A 20,951-nucleotide genomic window follows, 5' to 3' on the forward strand; every position below is an offset into this window, starting at 1 on the left:
AAGATTTTATTTATTTATTTGACAGAGAGAGACACAGCGAGGGAGGGAGCACAGGCAGGGGGAGTGGGAGAGGGAGAAGATTTTATTTATTTATTTGACAGAGAGAGATACTCGAGGGAGGGAACACAAGCAGGGGGAGTGGGAGAGGGAGAAGCAGGCTTCCCGCATAGCAGGAGCCCGATGCGGGGCTCGATCCCAGGACCTTGGGATCATGACCTGAGCTGAAGGCAGAGGCTTAATGACTGAGCCACTCAGGCGCCCCTGCCCTCTTGATTTTTGAAATCCTATTACCATAAACCTCTTTCATCTAGTATCTCTTACTGGATATATTAGACATACAACTTAAAAAAATTACCTGTGTCTGGATATATTAAAAATGTTTAGCCTTAGAATTTTTTTCATATTGTAAAATACCTGCCAGATAGTTAACCTGGGACTCACCTTCTTAACGACTGAGCCACCCAGGCGCCTCTGGGACTCACCTTCTTAATGTGAGTCCTCCCTTATCCAAACATTGTAGCTGAGTAAGTGAAATGATGTGCTTGTGAGTGAGTATAGAACTCCTGGTGACAGGTTCCCAGGTATGTGAACCTGTCACACTAGTTCTCACTCAGCCTTGAAGAGTGCTAAAAACATTTAGCTGTTTTTTTCTTTCCTGCTTTTATTGCAGCCACTTCTTCCTCCCATGCGCACCTGAAGGGCATGTTCATAGGTCTTGTCTTTTCTTGCTGGGACTTGTCACTCTTTGGAAGCAGTTCTTGGTACTGCTCAGCTCTGTAGCACCTCAGCTCTGTGATGGGTTCAGGAACGTTTACGATTTCATAGATTAGCTGGCCTTTCCTCTTGTTACGTGATGTTCTATTCTGGAATCTCTGTTTAATTTTCAGCAAACCGTCTATTCTTGCTCTGCTTTTACTCTTCGGGGTTGTCTATGTTTCCAGTATTTTTCCTTTTTATTTGGATTGTAATTTTGTTTGCATTTTTTTGTACATTGAGCCTATCCTTTTTTTTTTTTTTTTTTTAAAGCTGGAGATTTGTCTTATCAATGTTGGGAAGCTATACAGAATTTTACTTTCTGTTAGTTTGGGTTCTCTAGTTTTCATATCTAATTAGTGATTTTTTTTTTTTTTAAGACTTTATTTATTTATTTGACAGAGAGAGACACAGCGAGAGAGGGAACACAAGCAGGGGGGGTGGGAGAGGGAGAAACAGGCCTCCCGCGGAGCAGGGAGCCCGATGTGGGGCTCGATCCCAGGACCCTGGGATCATGACCTGAGCCCAAGGCAGACGCTTAACGACTGAGCCACCCAGGTGCCCCTCTAATTAGTGATTTTTAAGTGTTTTATAGAACCTCAGGAAAATATACAGATATTCTCATATATAGCGTGGGGGGCTCAGGAATCTCTGAAGCCATTTTAGGGACTACAGATAATTCCAGGTGCTCAGACACTTATATGGGGTTATTAAACATAATGTGTGGTGGGTGCTTCACGTAGCTCCTTCTGTTACATCTTCCCTTTCATTCCCAACCACTTCTTTGGGGCCTGGGGTAGAATAGCGTCCTTTGGGTTTGATACTTCACCTATATAGAGTGTTTTTTCTTTTTTTTTGTAGTGAGCAGATGATTTTGCTGTTCTTGTTTTAAAAAACTATTTTGAAAAAATTTCGCAACTCTTCTGTAAGTCTAATAATAGTACAGAGAGTGCCTATATATCCTTCACCCGGCTTCCTCTTACTTTAATGTTTCACATGACCGTAGAACATTTCTCAAAACTAAGAAATGAACCCCAGGAAGATACTGTAAACTAAAGCACACACTTATGTGGCTTTCACAAGTTTTTCCTGTCCTGTACTAGGATTTGACCCAGGATCCCACACTGTATTTAGTCAGAAATTGGATTTTAACCATGATTCTGTGAAATGAAAATACAGACTTCACATAGTGTCTGTTGTGCCTTGGACTTTGCAGTTCCCCCTCCCCCCAGTGCTTAAAACTTGAGGGCAAACTGTCCCTGTACGATTTTAGGCTCACACTACCTGATATTCCCTTAACTGGCTACCCTGCTTCCAGTTCCATATGCCTTTTATGCCATCCTGTATTGTTCAGAGAATCCTCTTTCTCAAGTGTAGTCTAGTTGTTTGGTTTTTGTATTTTTTTTTACTCTAAAGAATTTATTGATTTTCCCATGGTTTATAGAATTAAGGTGATTTGTGTTTAGGGTTCCCCATAGTTTGGCTCCAAGATGCATATTTTCATATTATTGTCCTTAATTTATTCTGCCACTTTATTTATTCATTCATTCATTCTGTTGCTTTCCTTAGTCTCTGTAATTTTATTTTTTTAATTTTTATTTTTTAAAAAATATTTATTTATTTAACAGAGAGAGAGAGCACAAGCAGGGGAAGCGGCAGGTAGAGAGAGAGGGAGAAGCAGGCTCCCCGCCGAGCAGGGAGCCCGATGCGGGGCTCGATCCCAGGACCCTGGGATCATGACCTGAGCCCAAGGCAGACGCTTAACGACTGAGCCACCCAGGCGCCCCTGTCTCTGTGACTTTAATTAAAGCCTTGCTTCTGATGTTTGCCCCTAATTAATGATTATACTAATTGCTTTTTTATATGGATGTACTCTATATTATACCTGCTACAGTCTGATAATTGGACAGTTTCCTTCAAGGTTTGAAAAAGAGGGATAGATAAAAAAACTAACATTTACTGAGTACTTACTATAAAGGTCATATATGTGGAGCCTTGTGGCTTTTAAAATATTTGTTTTGATTGTTAGAATCTGAGGGCAAGTGGCCTTTCTCCTAGTTTAGCTTCTAACCACTTCTCACTCTAATTACTGTGACAGCTTCCAAGTGGTCTTTGTGCTGAGTACTTTATATGTGTTTTCTGATTTTATTCACAGAGTAAACCTCTGAAGTATTTTAGAGATATTAAGTAACTTGCTCATGGACATACTGGATTCTATACCTAGGATTCCAGGTGTATGATTTCCTAGGATTCATTTCCAAATGCCTCTGGCTTTTACTTTGAACAGTGTTCTCATTATACCTAAAGTGCAATGTAATTAAATCTACAACCAGAAAGGTGTTCTGGTTATATTTGTTTACGGTGGAGAAATTTTCTTTTGAAAAATTATTTATTTTTATCGTAAAGCTCGATGGTGACAGAAGAGATGCAAATGGCTCCTTAATGCAGTTGCTTTTTTGTTTTGAGAGAGAGAAAAGGGGCAGAGGGGGACGGTGAGGGAGAGAGAGAATCTCAAGCAGACTCCATGCCCAGAGTGTAGCCTGATATGGGGCTTGATCATATGACCCTGAGATCATGACCTAAGCCGAAACCAAGAGTCAGATCCTTAAGTAACTGAGCTACCCAGGCACCCCTTTTTCTTTTCTTTCTTCCTTCGTTTTTTTTTTTTTTTTAGTGAGAGGAGGGGCAGAATGCAATTGCTTTCTTTTGGTACCACCCTTCTTTGGGGTTTTCCCATTGAAAGTATGTATTTCTGTGTTTTACTTGGTTGATTCCATTAGTTAATTTAACAAATACTTAGTGCCTTACATGCTAGGTACTGTTGTAAAACACTGGGGATGTGGCAGTGAATTAAACAGTAAAAATTCCTGCATCATGGACCTTAATTTTTGGTCCTTATCACCATTATTTATCGTTGTAGACTCGAATGACAGTATAAATTAATCCAATTTTTTCTTTTAAAGCATGAAAAAAAATTTAGGAACACAGTTGAAAGAAGACCTACATACACACAGCCATTGTACAGAACATTAAAAACATATTTTTCCTGGACAGTGAAACTTAGAGTAAAGAACACGGCTACTCCTGTTCTGGCGTTTATTCTCCTTTGATTGTTGAGAGTTGAATCTCACATGAGCATTAGGGCATGTAGGTAAGCCGGTGAATACCTGACATTCAGCTCGGAGTTGATGGTTAGCTGGTGATACAAGGGGTCTTTGCCCGCCGCACCCTGATCGCAAGGGAACTTAGTGCAGTGTGCACCTTCTGAAGCGGCCTGTCCCTGGTGACCCAGGGTGGCACATACTGTGCAACTTCATTGTCATCACAGAGACATTTGTGAGGCTTTCCAAAGGTGGGTTATGGGAGCTCATGGAGTAGAGCTAAGCTCACAAAGCTAGATGGGGAGGTGAAGGGGCTAACGATGCAGAGTGCAGGGGTGAAAGTGAGGAGTGAGGATATGAAGGTTAGAGGTCCTGCCCTAACCAGCATTACATGTAAGACTATAATTGTGTGCGCTAGAAGGCAATGTCGCGGGCAGAGATGGAAACCAACAAGAACTCCCACAGAGGCAAGGCCTTTAGTAGCATTCATACATGTAGTGTGTTAAAATACTCTGAAAAGTGGGGCGCCTGGGTGGCTCAGTTGGTTAAGCGACTGCCTTCGGCTCAGGTCATGATCCTGGAGTCCCTGGATCGAGTCCCGCATCGGGCTCCCTGCTCGGCAGGGAGTCTGCTTCTCCCTCTGACCCTTCCCCCTCTCATGTGCTCTCTCTCATTCTCTCTCTCTCTCAAATAAATAAATAAAATCTTTTAAAAAAAAATAAATAAATAAAATACTCTGAAAAGTAGTTACAGTTGTCCTCAGGTTACTGATGGGAGATGACTCAGAGAGGTGAAGTTGTGTGTCCCAGGACAGCGCCGTGGGGGTAGAGTCGGATTTGAACACAGCGAGACGGATGCTGCGGCTCACTCCTACACTGCCCTTCCTTATACCTGGATTCCTTCCATTTCCAGTTTGTTTATGAAACCTCAGTCTTTCCTGTGGCTCTCTTGCGCATGCCTTGACCATTTTTTTCCGAAGTGTAGTTGGGATTGAGAACTTGAGAGTATTGGGTCTTAGAAGGAGTTAATATTTTTAGAATACTTTCAAAGGGCTTCAGAGCAGTTCAGGCAGCACCGTCTGGGTGGGAAGGAATGTTGACCTTGTAAAGAAGTAAACTGCCTGTGCCTGTCTCAGGTCAGTGTGAAATGTTTGTTCTGTGTAGTGCGAAGTAGGAAGTGATTGTCGGTTACCTGATATACCTTGCAGAGCTGGCGCCCGTCGTGCCAGATGGATTAATCTACTTAGGTCCTGAAACCTAAATCTAAATGGTAAATGCGTGCCTTGGGTTATTAAGCCATATAAAACAAAATCTTATTTTAAGTACATTTTATTTCCTTCTTGGGCTCCATTTGTTAGACTTTTGAGGGTTTTTTTTTTTTTTCCCCTCCAACTAATTGTCTGATCCTCTGATGCTAACTGGTTCAGCAATTTGATTCTGTGCTGACACCAAGTGTCCACAGTTAGCTCGGACACTGCAGATTAGGGCTCAGTCTCACGGGATTGCTTCTACGTCAGATGCCCACTGTGAGTAGGGTGCCCAGATACCTGCATTTCTGCCTGGCTGGCTGCCCGTTCACGGGCGACCCAGACCCCCCACAGCCTGGTTCAGTAATTTGACTCGCAGAACTCACGAAAGCGCTTTACTTACCATTACCAGTTTATTGTAAAAGATACAACTCAGGAACAGGCAAATGGACGAGGCATATAGGACAAGGTAATGGGGCAGGGAGAGCCATGATGCCTGCTGCAGTCTGTGGGCACTGTCACCAACTCAGAAGCTCTCTGAACTTGTCCTTTAGGGGTTTCTACAGAGGTTCCATCACAGAGGCATGATTAAGTCTTTGGCCATTGGTGACTGAACTCAGTTTCCAGCTTCTACCCCAGCCCAGAGTTCTGGGGATGGAGTTGAAAGTTCCAACCTTCTCACCTAAGTATGGCGTGGTCTTTTTTGAGGAGCCCCTTAGCCAGGAGTCATCACATCATCACACCACACACCCCCTTAACCACTCAGGAGATTCCAAGGGTTTTAAGAGCTCTGTGCCAGGAACCAGGGACAAAGACTAAATCTGTATTTCCCATTGTAATATATGGGAAACTTTTTTTTTTTTTTTAAATAGGAAACTTTTTAAGCAGAGAGGGTAGCCTGGTTTCGGGCTTTTTAGAGACCACAGATGTTTGAGAAGTGCTGTGTCCATGATAGGCGAGGAATTTTTCTATCTGATGCTTTGGTATTGCTTTGGAGAGACTCTCCTGAAATGAATTCTACCAGGTATTGCTTTTTTAATGTTCTTTACTCTAAGTTTCACTGTCCAAGAAAAATATGTTTTTAATGTTCTGTACAATGGGTATTTTGGGATGATGGGTATTTTGGTTAGTGTAATGTTATGTATCCTCAGTCATCTTTGCATTGTCTGTCTTCTCGTTCGATCTGGCCTGTGTAATATAATTGGGATAAGGAAATGTGTTTGTTTATATAAATACTTAATTTCTCAGTGTTTGGTCAGAGCATCTTCATTTTCTTAACGTGCTTCGGTTGGCATATTTTTGTATTTTTATTCAAGAAAATAGAAGACACTGAAAAATATTGAGGATTTTTGGATTTAAGTTTTTTCCCCGAACCCTTAGATGGTCACTAGATGGCCTGCTGGTATTGCATTTTAACTTGGTGTGTTATGACATAAGGCCATAAGCTTCTTGCTGCTGGTTTTAATCTAAAGTGATATTTTAAATAACTGTTTTTAAATCTACTAAGAACTTGAGATTTACTAGTGCTATAAATTATTTAAAGGTTTGTCTTTTTATGAAATGGTGCTCTAAATGGATTTTATACTGCACATAAAAACCTGACTTTGCAGCTCAGTTTTAAAGTGTTGCCAGAATGTCGTTTGGTGTTCATGCTTTGGATGCACGTAGTTTAGATAATAGAAATTTAATAGTTACATAAAATATGAATGAGCTCTAGCCTTCAAATCTGGTGAGCAGATTTGGCTCAGGAAAAAAGTGCAGAAAAATACTTAAAGGCAAAACTTAGAATGTGAAATCATCGTGTTTATTAACATGTTCACAGTTCTTTAGGAAGATTCGAAAGGGAAGACAAGAACATTATTATTTTCAGGTAATGAATGTTTGTTCCATCTGTGGGTTTCCAGATAAAAACTAACAACTGTCCTTTTGAACAAAGATTACAGATACAGTATATGTTAGCTCTTAGGTTGTGTTTCATCAGTCAAGCAAAAAAAAAGTTTTGAGTACCTACGTAACATTTTAGAATTAATATTTACACATTCATAATATTTAAATATTTCTTGACCTCCGTGATTAATGGTAGCATGTGAATTGTTTACTGGCCCCTGACTCAGGAGCCCCCCTGTATTCCTTTCACCCATAAATGCTGGGTGACTGCAGTGCTCTCAAGATTGGTGGTTAGGGGTTTAGGTATATAAACACTTGCTCCAGGCCTGGCTTGTGGTCTATTTTTGCTTTAAAGGAAATTCTGTGAAATAAAAGGTTTTATATGTACACGTTGAAGAAGAACACATTGTTTTCTAATAGCTGACTGTGTCTCTGGAAATCTTAATGAATCCCAAATAAAATGGACCGCTCATGTGGCTGGGACTTCACATTATGTTGTCCAGATATCTTGTCTCACTTTGAGGTGGTTTTGCTCCTTTTAGATGCTTAATAGTGGTTTTGGGAACTGAAAGATTTGTCGGTAGAATGTGCTAGAAACTGGCTGTGTGTACATTTAAAAAGTTCTTTTTTTGTATTCCTGATAGAGAGTTCTCTTCTCTCTACACTAGAATCTATATAGAACTCCTTCCCTTTGAGCAAATGTTCTGTGTGCATCTTGATTCATGCTGTTATGTCCCTTGATGTATTTTTTTTTTTAGAAGAGAAACAGTAGCAACCTCTTGAACTTTAGTTTTGACTTTAGTTAGGCATCAGAAGAATTTTGTATTTAAGTTTTGAGGCTAAAATTCATTTAAAAATATTGCTGGATTTGAATTTTGAAAAGGGAACAATTGTGTGTAATGCTTATAATGAAAAAATTATTTTGACTCAAAATAAAAAAATTCACCCTTTCTTGAAAGGGAAGTGATTATAGCCTCTACGTTCATGCATATAAAGCAGCACATTAACTAAAAATGTCTTCATCCCAGATGGGTTCATGGCTTATATGAGTGCACAAAACAGAAAAATATTTTGGTTGAACTCATAGTATAGATAATATTCTTTCTTGTTCAAACTGGTTCTCTTGGAGACACAGATTTGCTCACAAATTATTTGTGTATTTGTTTTCTTAACTTAGGATATGGTTGGAAGGAAGAGATGATATATAGAAACATTTGTTAGTTCTCCGTTCTTACTTCGAACATGTCTTCAGAGGGAGTAGGTTGACATACCTGGGTGTACGCTCCAATGTGGTTCTGGAGAGGGGTGATTCCAGGGTAGAGACAAGGAGCACAGCCCCAGCCATGTGCCTGGAGCATCACAGTGGGCCGTGGTCCCTGCTGCTGTTGATCAGTATTTGTGAGCTCAATCTAGTGGTGCCGGCTTAGGAAACCAGCTAAAAATGCCCTGTTGTATCCAACAAAGATCAAAAGATTAGTCTGTCAGATGCTCTCCTCTGGCCCTCCAAAACTGTTGACAACGATCAGCGGTAAATGTAGTGGAAGAGGAGAATAGTCAACCCCTACAACATAAAAAAGATCTCTTATCCTTACAGTAACGTAGGCTCCAGGGATGGCAAAGAAAACTTTATGTAGAATTGTTGGTGTCAGTGAAATTCTTATCTTCCCTGGAGTCCCTCTTTCATTTGTTACCCGGCTTTGGATTCTGGATTTTGAAGTTCTGAGGGGTCCAACATAGTGGAAGTGGAGGTTTTCAATGTATTTACAATGATGCGGTTTGAAAAGTTGTTTGAAAATCGCTCACTTACCCTTCCTAGAAATGTGTAGGCCTAATTGCAATATTGAGTATCTTTACTTTTTGTCTAGAACCTTATCAACACACAAAGATCACATACCAACAACCCTGGGAATTGTAAATGTTTAATAAAATCATGAAGATAAACTAAGGACAATTTGTGTGACAAAATGTGTCATAGCTTGTTTTCATGGGAGAAACAGTAATGGTTATTTTTTATTTTTTTGGAGGAGAATAGTATTGGGACCTCAGTTGGAATCCCAGCTCTAACATTTATCAATTAACTACGTGACCTTGGAAAAAAATACCGAATTTCTCTGGCTTCAGTTCTCTTGTATGTGCAATGGGAAGTAATAATAGTGCCTGTCTTAGAATTTTACTGAGGATTCTCTGAGTTAATATATGTAGAGTGCTTAGAACAGCTCCTGGAATGTGGCACACGTGCTGTATTGAGTATTTATTGTGTGTTAAGTGCATTGGAAGACAGAATAGCAGGGATTCAGGGCCAGTTATCAACCTCTTCTGAGCCTCAATTTCCAAATCTGTTCAAGGAAAATACTTCTATCTTCCTAGGTAGGATTGTATGAAGATTAAATGAATTCGTTCCTAGGAAGCCCTTGGGACAATGCTGGTTTTGTCATTAAGCATCCAGCTAATGTTAGTCCCTGCAGTTCACGTATTTTAATTTACTGAATTTCACAACAGACCTGTAACGTATGTGCATATGTATCTGTTTTAATCAGCTGAGAAAGAGATCGGCTCAGAGATGTGGTAACCTGATCAAGGTTGCAGTGGTAGAGTTTGAACTCAAATCTTAGGTGTAAACATCAGAAATAACTAACCTATAGACCCCTGTTGCTTTCTCTTGCCCTGTTTTGGTTGAAGATGTGCCCCTAATGTTTTGTGACTAATGTATTTAATTTTAAGTCTGTTTTGTGGAACTTTATCACACTCTTCCTCATGAAAGTCCTAATAATGTCTGACTTTTTGTGTAATTTAACTTTAGCATTTGTTCCAAGTGTGGAGGATTTCAGTTCTTTATTTTACAGCTGGAAAAATGGGTATGTCTCAAGATGTCTTTGAGAGCTTTACATATCCAAGAAGCTAATTGAACAGATAGGGTGTGTTCAGTTCTCTTAATGCATGTCATATTGTTCTTGTAGGAAAAGTTGATTCTGAATTTTTATTTTCAAGTCGATGAAATAATAGGTTTTGTATGGACTCCTGAAACCACCAATGCCCTGTAATGGGAAGGGAATATATAAAAATGACAATGATAACCATATGTGGGATGATTTGTTTTTCTCAATTCAAAATTCTCTTTACTGCTCTAATTTAAAATAAATGTATTAACAACCATTCCTGGAATTGTTCCTTGTTATTGCACAGAATGGACTACCTTAAGCTATTTCTTTTGCTAGATTATAAGAAGAGTCTTTTTTTCTTTCCAGTTTTATTGAGATAAAAGTGACATACAAAGAAAACAAGGGACTTTTCTATATGTGATTTCCTCTTCAGGTACACAGTGAAATCAAGCATTATGTATAAATTGTGTATATATATTTACCACTTCTTTGAGTCTGTTGGCAAATTGAAGACATGACCTCTTTAGCCTGGCGTTACTAGAAATAATATGCCTCGGGGTGCCTGGGTAGTTTAGTCAGTTGAGCGTCTCACTCTTGGTTTAGGTTCAGTTCATGATCTCAGGGTCCTGAGATCAAGCCTTGCATTGGGCTCTGCGTTCAGCAGGGAGAGGAAAAAAAAAAGGGAATAATCTACCTCATTAATACAAAGTTGTATAGTATTTATATCTACAGGAAGAGGAAATAGAGGCAGCTGGTGGAAGGTGTCATTCTTCCTTCACCATTGTCTTGAATACCCTCATGTAGTATTTGCCCTGTAAACACAATGGATACCCTTCAGTTGCGGGTGCCTGCTGGAAGCTTCACTGCAGAAAGCAGGGAAGGTATATGAAGTGCCGTGCATGGTTTATGTTTTAGACACTCCTTTTTCCACTTTCCTCCTCCTGTGAGCAGTGGAATGCTCGAGGGACAAAGGGGGCCCCCAGAAAGTACCCTTCATGCCTGTACACCAGAACAGTTAGCTAAACTTAGTATTGTAGCAAGCAGTGTTTCTTTCCTGTATTTAAGTTTTATTAGTTCTTTTCTCTTTTCCTTCATGTTTACTCTCTTTATTCTTGGGTTTATCATGATCAGAAGCCTTGAATTTACCAATGGGAGCAGACTGATTTTGACACATGATTTAACTGATGCCGAACTGTGTCTCTTTTGTTCCATTTTGGAGGAGAAATGTGGGAGAATCAATCTTTCTAGATTTTCAGAACCCATAGGGGCTGCTTGAGTAGTGGCACCAGGCCCTTCATGAGACCATCTAGCTTTGATACACATATATGACTGCTTTTTCCCTCTAATATGAAGATATTACTATAAGTCCAAATAGAAGTTGTAAGTTTCTTCTCACACTTGGGAAAATAGCAAGGTGTGTCTTTGAAAATCTGGTTCTTCCATTGATACTCATTTTGAATTGCTTTTGTTGTTGTTTTGCATTTTTTTTAAGGATTTTATTATTTGACAGAGACATAGCGAGAGAGGGAACACAAGCAGGGGGAGTGGGAGAGGGAGAAGCAGGCTTCCCGTGGAGCAGGGAGCCCGATGCGGGGCTCAATCCTAGGACGCTGGGATCATGACCTGAGCTGAAGGCAGACACTTAACGACTGAGCCATCCAGGTGCCCCTGTTTTGCATTTTTTTTAATGGACTATTTTTTAGAACAGTTTTAGGTTCACAGCACAACTGAGTGGAAAGTAGAGTGAGTTCCCATATATACCCCCTGCTCCCCTCCCCCACAAGCACAGCCTTTCTTATCAACACCCCTCACCAGAGTGGTACATTTGTTACAGTGGATACACCTACTATGACACATTGTCACCCCAAAATCATAGGTTACCGTAGGGTTGTACTTCTGTGGATTTTGACGGATGTATAATGACATTTACCACTGTCGTAGTATTATATCGTTTCACTGCCCTAAAAATCCCCTCTTCCCTTTATTTCCCTGCAGCCCATCCTCGCCCGTAACTCCTGGCAACACTGATGTTTTTATTGTCTCCATAGTTTTTCCTTTTCCAGAACGTCATATAGTTGAATCATACAGTAGGTAGCCTTTTCAGATTGGCTTCTTTTACTTAGTAATATGCATTTAAGGTTCTTCCATGTCTTTTCATGGCTTGATAAATTTATTCCTTTTTAAAAGTGCATTCATTGTCTGGATGTACCAGTTTATCCCTTCATCTACTGAAGGACATCTGGGTTGTTTCCAAGTCTTGGCAATTATGAATAAGGCTGCTTTAAATATCTGTGCAGGTTTTTGTGCAGACATAGGTTTCAGCTCATTTGGGTAAATACCAAGGAACACAATTGCTGGATCGTATGGTGTGTGTTTAGTTTTGTAAGAAACTGCCAAACCGTCTTCCAAAATGTCTGTACCATTTGCATTCCCATCAGCAGTGAGTGCGAGTTCCTGTTGCTCCACATCCTCACCTACATTTGGCATTGTCAGTATTTTGGATTTTAGCCATTCTAATAGGTGTGTTGTGGTATCTTGTTGTTTTAATTTGCATTTCCCTGATGACATGATGTGGAGTATCATTTCATATGCTTATCGGTCATTTGTATATCTTCTTTGGTAAGGTTTCTGTTCAGGTCTTTGGCCCATTTTTAAAAAAAATCGGACTGTTTGTTTTCTTATTGCTGAGTTAGGAGTTCTTCATGTGTTTTAGAGAACAGTCCTTTTTCAGATATGCCTTTTGCAAATACTTTCTCCCAGTCTGTGGCTTATCTACTCATTCCCTTGAGAATTACTTACTTTGAATAACGAAGTATTGCTTGGATGAGTACATGTATGAAAAGCCCTTAATCATTGCCAATTTTGTGTGCTTATAAAGGTGACCTAATAGATTTGGCTTAAAAAAAAGTTGAAGCAATTAAACACATTATTCCTCGGGGTCTGACAAGTGTGATCAAGCCTTGTAAAGATCACCTAAGGAACTGTGTTGTGGTAATCAGAAATACATTCTTTCTTGCATGTTCTTAGAGATAAGCACTGTCCCAATGTTGTGTAAATGAGCACTCGGAGGTCAGATAAAAACTTCTAGACTGCATTTCACATGGGATCAAAAAGTGCTGTTTCTCAAACCACATCAGTGGGAGTAAAGTTGACACATTCAGGAGTACCATGTGGCATGACTGAGAAGGTGGTGTTAGTGACAGTAGGGATAAAGACGCATACGAAAGCTGAAATAAAAGGGTTTGGTGACGTGTTAAAGATGAAAATGATTATATTTAGAGTGATTTTTGTTTGTTCCCAAATTCTTTTTATTGGAGGTCATCTGTTCTTTGCAGTTGCTTGATTTTGACATATGTGGCACATTCTCGGAATTTAACTAGGTAATGGGACACGATGCTTAAGGACTTCTTGTACGTGGGATATTATGTGTTGAGAGTAGACCAACCAACATTAGGAATGTTGACTGGGGAGGCACAGCATTCAGAGCCCTCTTTTATACTTCGTTTTTGAAGTCTTGTTTTAAAATGTTAAATTTTCTTCATTAAAACATCCTTTGGAGAACTTTAAATTGTTGAATCACTTAATTGTACTTTTTTTGTTGTATAGGATATTGTACCTGTGGATGCCTCTTACGAAGTAAAAGAATTATATGTGCCAGAAAATAAACTCCATCTGGCAAAAACAGATGCAGAGACATTACCAGCATTGCAGATTAATAAAGTAAGTGCTTTGTTGCTTTTCATACCAAGTGACTTAGCCTTATATATAGTCATTATCTGTAAATTTTGTTTGATAACTATGTTTGATGGGGTGGGTGGTGGGTGGTAGCGGGGATAGTTGTAGTTTATGTCACAATTTCCAGGGATGGGGAAATGTATTTAATTTGTGAAGCCATATTTCCAAAATGTCATGGCTTTGATTTGGTTTCAGTCATAATATTTACCTTTTTTTTTTAAGTGGGGAGGGGAGGGAGAGGGAGAGCGAGAATCCTCAAGCAGGCTCCACGTCCAGCACGTAGCCCGATGCCTGGCTCCATCTCACGACTCAGATCCTGACCTGACCCGAAATCAAGAGTCGGAAGCTTACCTGACTGAGCCACCCAGACGCCCCAATAATTTTGAAATAGCAAAGACCAAAGATTGTGTAAAAGTTTTCGGCTTATCAGAAAGAATGGGTTCTTAATGCTTCAAAATACTATAACTATAATAATTAAAATGAACATTTTTTCTCCTCCAAACAAGTTTCATAATCCTTTGCCCAAACCCTGAATTTCTTTCTTATTTTGGTAAGAGTAATTCTGTGTATGTCTTAGCTCTAGTATCATTGAGTGCCACCTCCAGAGGCCCTGCACCCCCCCAAAAAAACTACTGAGCTAAACTGGGTATGATGACAATGGAAACTATAATTTCTCATTTTCAAATATTAGGGGATTTTAAACTGTATCATTTAGATGTACTTTAAAAATGGGGAGATTAAGAGCTAAGAACCTGGATCAGAAGTTGAATTTCCCAGCCTTTATTTTGGTTAGTAAAAATCCAGAACACCCAGGGAAGCGCCAGAATCTTAAAGTGGAAAAAAAAAAAAAAAACAATGCCCACCAACAAACTTCTGGGCTTAGAGAAAGCCTGTTTAAGTAGTTATTCAAATCCCCCATGAGGAGTAGACTACTTGATGCACTCTGTGTGATTGGGTCTCTGACCAGAAGCTAAGACATGCTGGGGGAGCAGAGAGGGAGGGTCGGAGAGCAGAGCCACTCAGGAAGGTGATTGTTGCAAAGGAACAGATGTTGTTGCCGACATACTTTGCATGGAATGAACACACACACAGGGAGAGAGAGACTATGAGAATGAGAATGAACGAATATGAATCCAGGTCAGTTAGACTCTACAACCCGGAAACACAGTAGCTCCTTTAATATAGTGGTTTGTTCTTTGCATGGCAGGATGGAAAGTAATTAATTGCAAAATCCGTCTTAAGTCAGTAGAGTATTAGCCTGGTGTGCCATCACCAAGACGTTAGACCGGATGGGGTACGTTCTGGTCCTCTCACCGTTCTGGGGGTTGGAAAGTCTAAGATCAGGTTGCTGGCTGACGCGGTTGCTGGTGAGCCTGTCTTCCTGGCTTGCTGACAGCCCTCACTGCCTGTGTCCTCACCGTCCTCACCGTCCTCGCCGAGTGGAGAGAGCGAGCCCTGGTGGCATCTCTTCCTCTACCTGTGAGGGCACCGGACCTGTTGGAGAAGGGCCCCAGCTTTAGGACTTCATTTAACCGTATCGCGTCCCCTTGGGCCACGTCTCCAAATAGAGTCACACTGGGGACTAGGTCTTCAACATCGGACTTTGAGGGGGACACAGACATTCGGTTTGTAACACATACCATCTAGAATTGGATGTTGGTGGAGACAAATAATGGCCCCTGTCCGCGGTTTAGGAATAACTGATGAGAGGAAAGCTTGAAAGTAAGTGACACAATTGGGTCTGTGCAGATGATCTTTCCTGTGACTTGAAGGAGGTGGGGAATACCTGTTACTTGATTGTAAAGTGGGACACATTGACCAACATACTTTGGGAACAAAGAGTAAGCTACATCTTACTGCACACCGGTTGGCCAGTTGCTTTATCCTTTCTCATCTGAGAGCCACGGCTGTGTGCACGCGCACGCACACACACACACACACACACACACAGTACATGTGCACACACTCGGTTAAATGAGCATGTCCAGCTTACGTTAACGATACATAGTCCATCAGTTCCTCAACGTTCTGGTAGGAGATGCTAGAAATCTTAAAGAGCAAGAAATAATACAGTCTTTGTAAAATGAAGGGTGCTGTGCCATTGGTGAGGCACTTGTTTTGATAAATATTTTTATGTAAAGTTTGTTTTAGTTTAAGGCAGCAGTTATCAAAGTCTAATTTCCAGACCATCACTGTTCGGATTTTCTGGGAACCTATTAAAAATACAAATTCTTGGGCCCCACAGCAAAGTGATTGAAATAGAATCTCAGGAGGTAGAACAATCTTTATTTTAATAAAGGCCTTCTGAGGGTTTCTTATAACATATTAAAGCTTGAGAACCACTAGTGGAGGAGATGCTGTCCTTATTAAAATGCTTTGAAGCCTAATGTTATTTACATTTGTTAGGAGAAATGCACATTTTCCTAGTGCCCTTAATCTTTATTAGATTTGTATAATCTATAATCATTCTTGAGGTGTTTGTTTCCATTGCTTTCAAAGTTAAACTCCTAAGGGTTATTATTGCTTTTGTTCCTAAGCATATGAAGTAGAAAACTTTCCTGTCTCGTTTACTAGGTGGATATGCAGTGGGTGCAGGTCTTGGCAGAAGGGTGGGCAACCCCACTGAATGGCTTTATGAGAGAGAGGGAGTATCTGCAGTGCCTTCATTTTGATTGTCTTCTGGATGGTAAGACCCCTTACTTCTATAGTATACATCGAGCATGAAAGAGAAATGACACAGATTTATCACTATTTATAAAAAATAGTGGTGATGTCTAATGGAGGTAGCATTTTAAGACTAAGTTATATCAGTACTAAATACTTTAAGCAAACCGTGAGATCTTTTCTTTCCCCTGCTTCGTTTTCCTGAATGTCATTTATTGAGAGAGAGAAGAAAAACCTGGGGTTGGGTCTGAAAATGGATTTAAAAAGCAAATATAGTTTCCCTATGCTATATCCACCTGAGCACCGTGGAAAGTCTGTCTCTGAAAAGTGCACATTTATACTGAATTTTGCTCTACTGAAATCCATGCTTGAGTGTTCTAATAAGGACTCAGGGAGTCCAAGTTAAGGAGTCCTGAAATAGATGGTTAAAGGGATGGTTCTTCCTCCTCTTTTAAAACACTAAAAAAAGAACAATTGCCAAAGAAATTGTACATTGTAATGACAATTCAGCTATCTGAAACTTTATATACTGTTGAAATTAATTTATTACATTAAAGAAAATATTTTTAAATGTCACAGAGCCCTACTAAATTGCTACCATGTTCTTCTGTGTTGTGACTTCTTTTAATTAAGGAGTGAGGTCGATACTAGAAATTATAACTCCTAGTCATTTTTCTCAAACTTTATCACATAAAAGTGTTAAATACTGCTCTTTGATTTTTCTTCTTTGGAACCAGTGGTAAAGTCTTTGTGGACTGCCTCCTTAGTAATGATTTAGTCTGGGTTTGGTGCAAATCTACCTGTTAATTTTCCCTTTTAAACTGTACCTAGTGGTGGTAACTTTAAAGCAGCCAAGCAGTTATCGTTGATTTTGTTGACATCTTTTGTAAGAGGCATGCCATGATTTCCAAAAGAATATGCTTTTACTAGGTATGTAAATAAGATCCACATATGAACTTGAGAGTGCATTTTATTTTTCTAACCTGGGCACAATGAACAGAAAAGAAAACGTTTAGAGCTTGAAAGGTTGGAAACTGAGAATGTGCTTTTTGTCTCACTGACCATACATTTTGGTTGAAATAGAGGCACTGATGACTTCCTTTGTTTCTTGGCCAGTAATTGCTGACATTGGTTCAATTCTGATTAAAAACCAAGAAATAAAAATACGTTTTGGGTGTTTTTGTCTTCCTACCTCAAGGAAACCCAAGTATCCCAAGTATACTCAAGTATACTTAACTTGCCACTCAAAATATAGTTATCAGAAAGGTTTCAATTTTCCTGGAAAGGCCCTGAAGCATTGTTCTTTGTCTTATTCATATATTGGAGGTGCTCATTGTATTTTGGGTGACATTAGGCGTAACCAGCTGAGTCTTCCTTGTTAAACAGTTTCTTTTACTTCTGTGATTTTTATGCCCATTTTTTTTCTCCCCAAAGACAGTTTCATGAATTATTGTGAGAAGTATATTGCTACACAGTGTTGCTGCTCTTAATGTTTGCTGTTTTTTTTTTTTTTTTTTAACCTCTGGAGTTCTCTCTCTTGATTTTCTGTGCCAGATACTGTCACTGGACTCATAAATCTATTATTTGAAGAGTGTCCGCTGGAGTGTAAGGTGGATATGAGGCCTGTTGAGTAATCCAAGCTGTGTGCTTTATGTTCTTTTGTGCCCTGCAGGGGGTGTCATTAACTTGTCAGTGCCTATAGTTCTGCCGGCTACTCATGAAGATAAAGAGAGGCTGGACAGCTGTACGGCATTTGCTCTGATGTACGAGGGCCGCCGTGTGGCTATTCTTCGCAACCCGGAGTTTTTTGAGCACCGGAAGGAGGAGCGCTGTGCCAGACAGTGGGGAACAACATGCAAGAACCACCCCTACATCAAGGTTCTGAGCAAACCTTGCTGCATTTTATCTCGATGTGCCAATAATGTTTGTGCCGAAGTGTGGGCATTCATTACCTGTATGTTGACGATTCCACTGGAATTGTTAATATTTGGCAGAATGGACACTGGATCTTAGATTAGTGTGATGAACACATGATCTTGTCATTTTGGTCCGGATAATATTTGTTCAGTAAATCTTTTTTAGAGGTAAAAAGGGGGTGGCTGAGGGAGAGGGAGAGAAAATCCCAAGCAGGCGCCATGCCCAGCACGGAGTCCAACGTGGGGCTTGATCTCACTACCCTGAGATCATGACTTGAGCTGAAATCAAGAGCTGGATGCTTAACTGATTGAGCCACCCAGGTGCCCCTAGTAAATCTTTTTTAAAATCTTCTGTACATTAGGCACTGAATTAGGTGCTGGCTCTGGGAATATAGGGCTGATGTAACGGTGGGCACAGTCTTTGTATGGTTGGAGCTTACTGTCTGGTGGGGAGCAGACATCATGTACTTACAGGTAGGCTGTGAGGGCAGGGTGCTTTGGGAGCCTATGGCAGGGTGATTTTGTCTTGTCTGGGCCTTTAATTGAATGCTGTGTGTCTGGTATGAAAGCAGTGAAATCCAATTTGTCTTTCCAAAGGGCCTCATATATCTTATGTGTTGTATGTGAAATGTCATCACTGAAGTAAAATTTCTGTCACTTCTTTTAAAGTATACTTTGAGCTTTAAAAGAAATTGAAATTTTAGTAGCTTTATCTAGAAAATATTTACGACATCTGTTTAGATCATGTCAATATGCTAAATCTCATCTCATAAAGGATAAAAAGTGATAAACTTTTTAAAATAGGGAGATACATTGTTTTAGAAAATAAGGAGTTTGAATTAGTGATAGTGTCAGACATTCTTTCGACGTTAAAATTCTACAGTTATTAATAACAAATAGTAGTTTACAAAACATGCTTATGTAAATTCTTTGAACCACAAAGGAAACCTATAAGGATGGGTGGCATTTCCATCCCACATATGGAGAAATTACAGGGGATAAATGTCTTGACCAAATTATACAGCTAAAGGGTGGGATGAGGGTTTGATTTGCACTTAGGACTTTGGGCTTCAAAGCCATCTTCGATAATCTGTAGCAGAGAGCAGTTATTGGTGTATGTGCTACTTTTATTTAGAGTAATCTGCAAAACTTCTTAGGATAGTTAGTACTTGGTATGCAACCTTGAGGAGCCAGTAGGATTTTGATAGGAGGAACTGTGAGAAACGGAATTTCAGTTTTAGGGAGCAGGAGGAGCAAAGACTCCATGCCTTTGAGAGATGACTGGTTGATAAGCAGGAGAGAGGACCTTGAGAAGACAGAGGGGCTTAGCGTTCTACCCTGAGATATTAAAATCTTGTTTAGTCATAATAGGGGTTTACATGTATTTATGCTTTGTGCTTTTCCAACCACATTTCTGTCGTTTGGTCCTTAGTGATCCTTGGAGGTAGAATCCTGAGGAGTCTTAGGCTGGGTTCAACTTGCCCAGAGCTACAGAGGCGCCTGTTAGGAGTCAGGGTTAGACTCTGTCTTAGGTCTTTTGTGCCTTGCTAGGAGTGGAGAGGTCACAGGCAGCCTCGGAGCAGGAGTGAGTCACAAACGAAGTGGCGCTTTAGGAAGCTTGGCCTGGTGGTCTTGTGCAGGATGTCCCCAGCCCACCTCCACTTGCACTGGTACTGGCCACGCTCTCCAGGTCTCCAGCCTAGGCGGTCACGGCCGTGCCCTGGCTGTAGTCTGCTTCCTCCATGTCCACTGCAGTCTGTTCTCCTCAGAACAGCCAGAGCGAGCCTTTATTTTTTTTATTTTTTATTTTTTCCTTTTGATCATGGAGTTATTTAATATATACCCCCCCATATATATCCAAAAAGGACAATTTTTGTTTGTTTTCTGACTATGTTTTCTTTCTTTTTTTTTTTTTTTTACCAAATTAGCTTTATTTTTAATTAACATATAATGTATTATTTGTTTCAGGGGTACAGGTATGTGATTCATCAGTCTTACACAGTTCACAGTGCTCACCATCGTACATACCCTCCTCAGTGTCCATCACGCAGCCACCCCATCCCTCCCACCCCCCTCCACTCCAGCAACCCTCAGTTTGTTTCCTGAGATTAAGAGTCTCTTATGGTTTGTCTCCCTCCCTGGTTTCGTCTTGTTACATTTTTCCCTCCCTTCCCCTATGATCCTGTGTCTTGTTTCTCAAATTCTTCATATCTGTGAGATCATATGATACTTGTCTTTCTCTGATTGACTTATTTCACTTAGCATAATACCCTCTAGTTCTATCCACGTCGTTGCAAATGGCAAGATTTTGGTTTTTTTGATGGCTGCATAATATTCCATTGTGTATATATACACATCTTCTTTATCCATTCATCTTTCGATGGATATCTAGGCTCTTTCCATAGTTTGGCTATTGTGGACATTGCTGCTATAAACATTGAGGTGCATATGCTACTTCAGATCACTACATTTATATCTTTGGGGTAAATACCCAGTAGTGCAATTGCTGGGTCATAGGGTAGCTCTATTTTCAACTTTTTGAGGAACCTCCATACTGTTTTCCAGAGTGGCTGCACCAGTTTGCATTCCCACCAACAGTGTAGGAGGGTTCCCCCTTTCTTGGCATCCTCGCCAACATCTGTCGTTTCCTGACTGACTAATTTTAGCCATTCCAACTGGTGTGAGGTGGTATCTCACTGAGATTTTGATTTGTATTTCCCTGATGCTGAGTGATGTTGAGCACTTTTTCATGTGTCTGTTGGCCATTTGG

General features: G+C 40.2%; 1 protein-coding gene across 5 annotated transcripts in view; it reads left to right on the forward strand.

The window, feature by feature from the left end:
- The window catches only part of PAPSS1 (3'-phosphoadenosine 5'-phosphosulfate synthase 1), a 100,480-nt gene that overhangs the window by 29,444 nt on the left and 50,085 nt on the right, over positions 1–20,951 (forward strand). For all 5 annotated transcript variants that reach the window (XM_021684512.1, XM_044912647.1, XM_021684514.1 and 2 more), the window contains exons 6-8: positions 13,473–13,586; positions 16,176–16,287; positions 17,938–18,143. In XM_021684512.1, coding sequence (XP_021540187.1) covers positions 13,473–13,586; positions 16,176–16,287; positions 17,938–18,143 — 432 coding nt within the window. The remainder of the gene's footprint in view (positions 1–13,472; positions 13,587–16,175; positions 16,288–17,937; positions 18,144–20,951) is intronic.

This window comes from Neomonachus schauinslandi, chromosome 2 (genome assembly GCF_002201575.2).
Source record: "Neomonachus schauinslandi chromosome 2, ASM220157v2, whole genome shotgun sequence".
Taxonomy (NCBI): domain Eukaryota; kingdom Metazoa; phylum Chordata; class Mammalia; order Carnivora; family Phocidae; genus Neomonachus; species Neomonachus schauinslandi.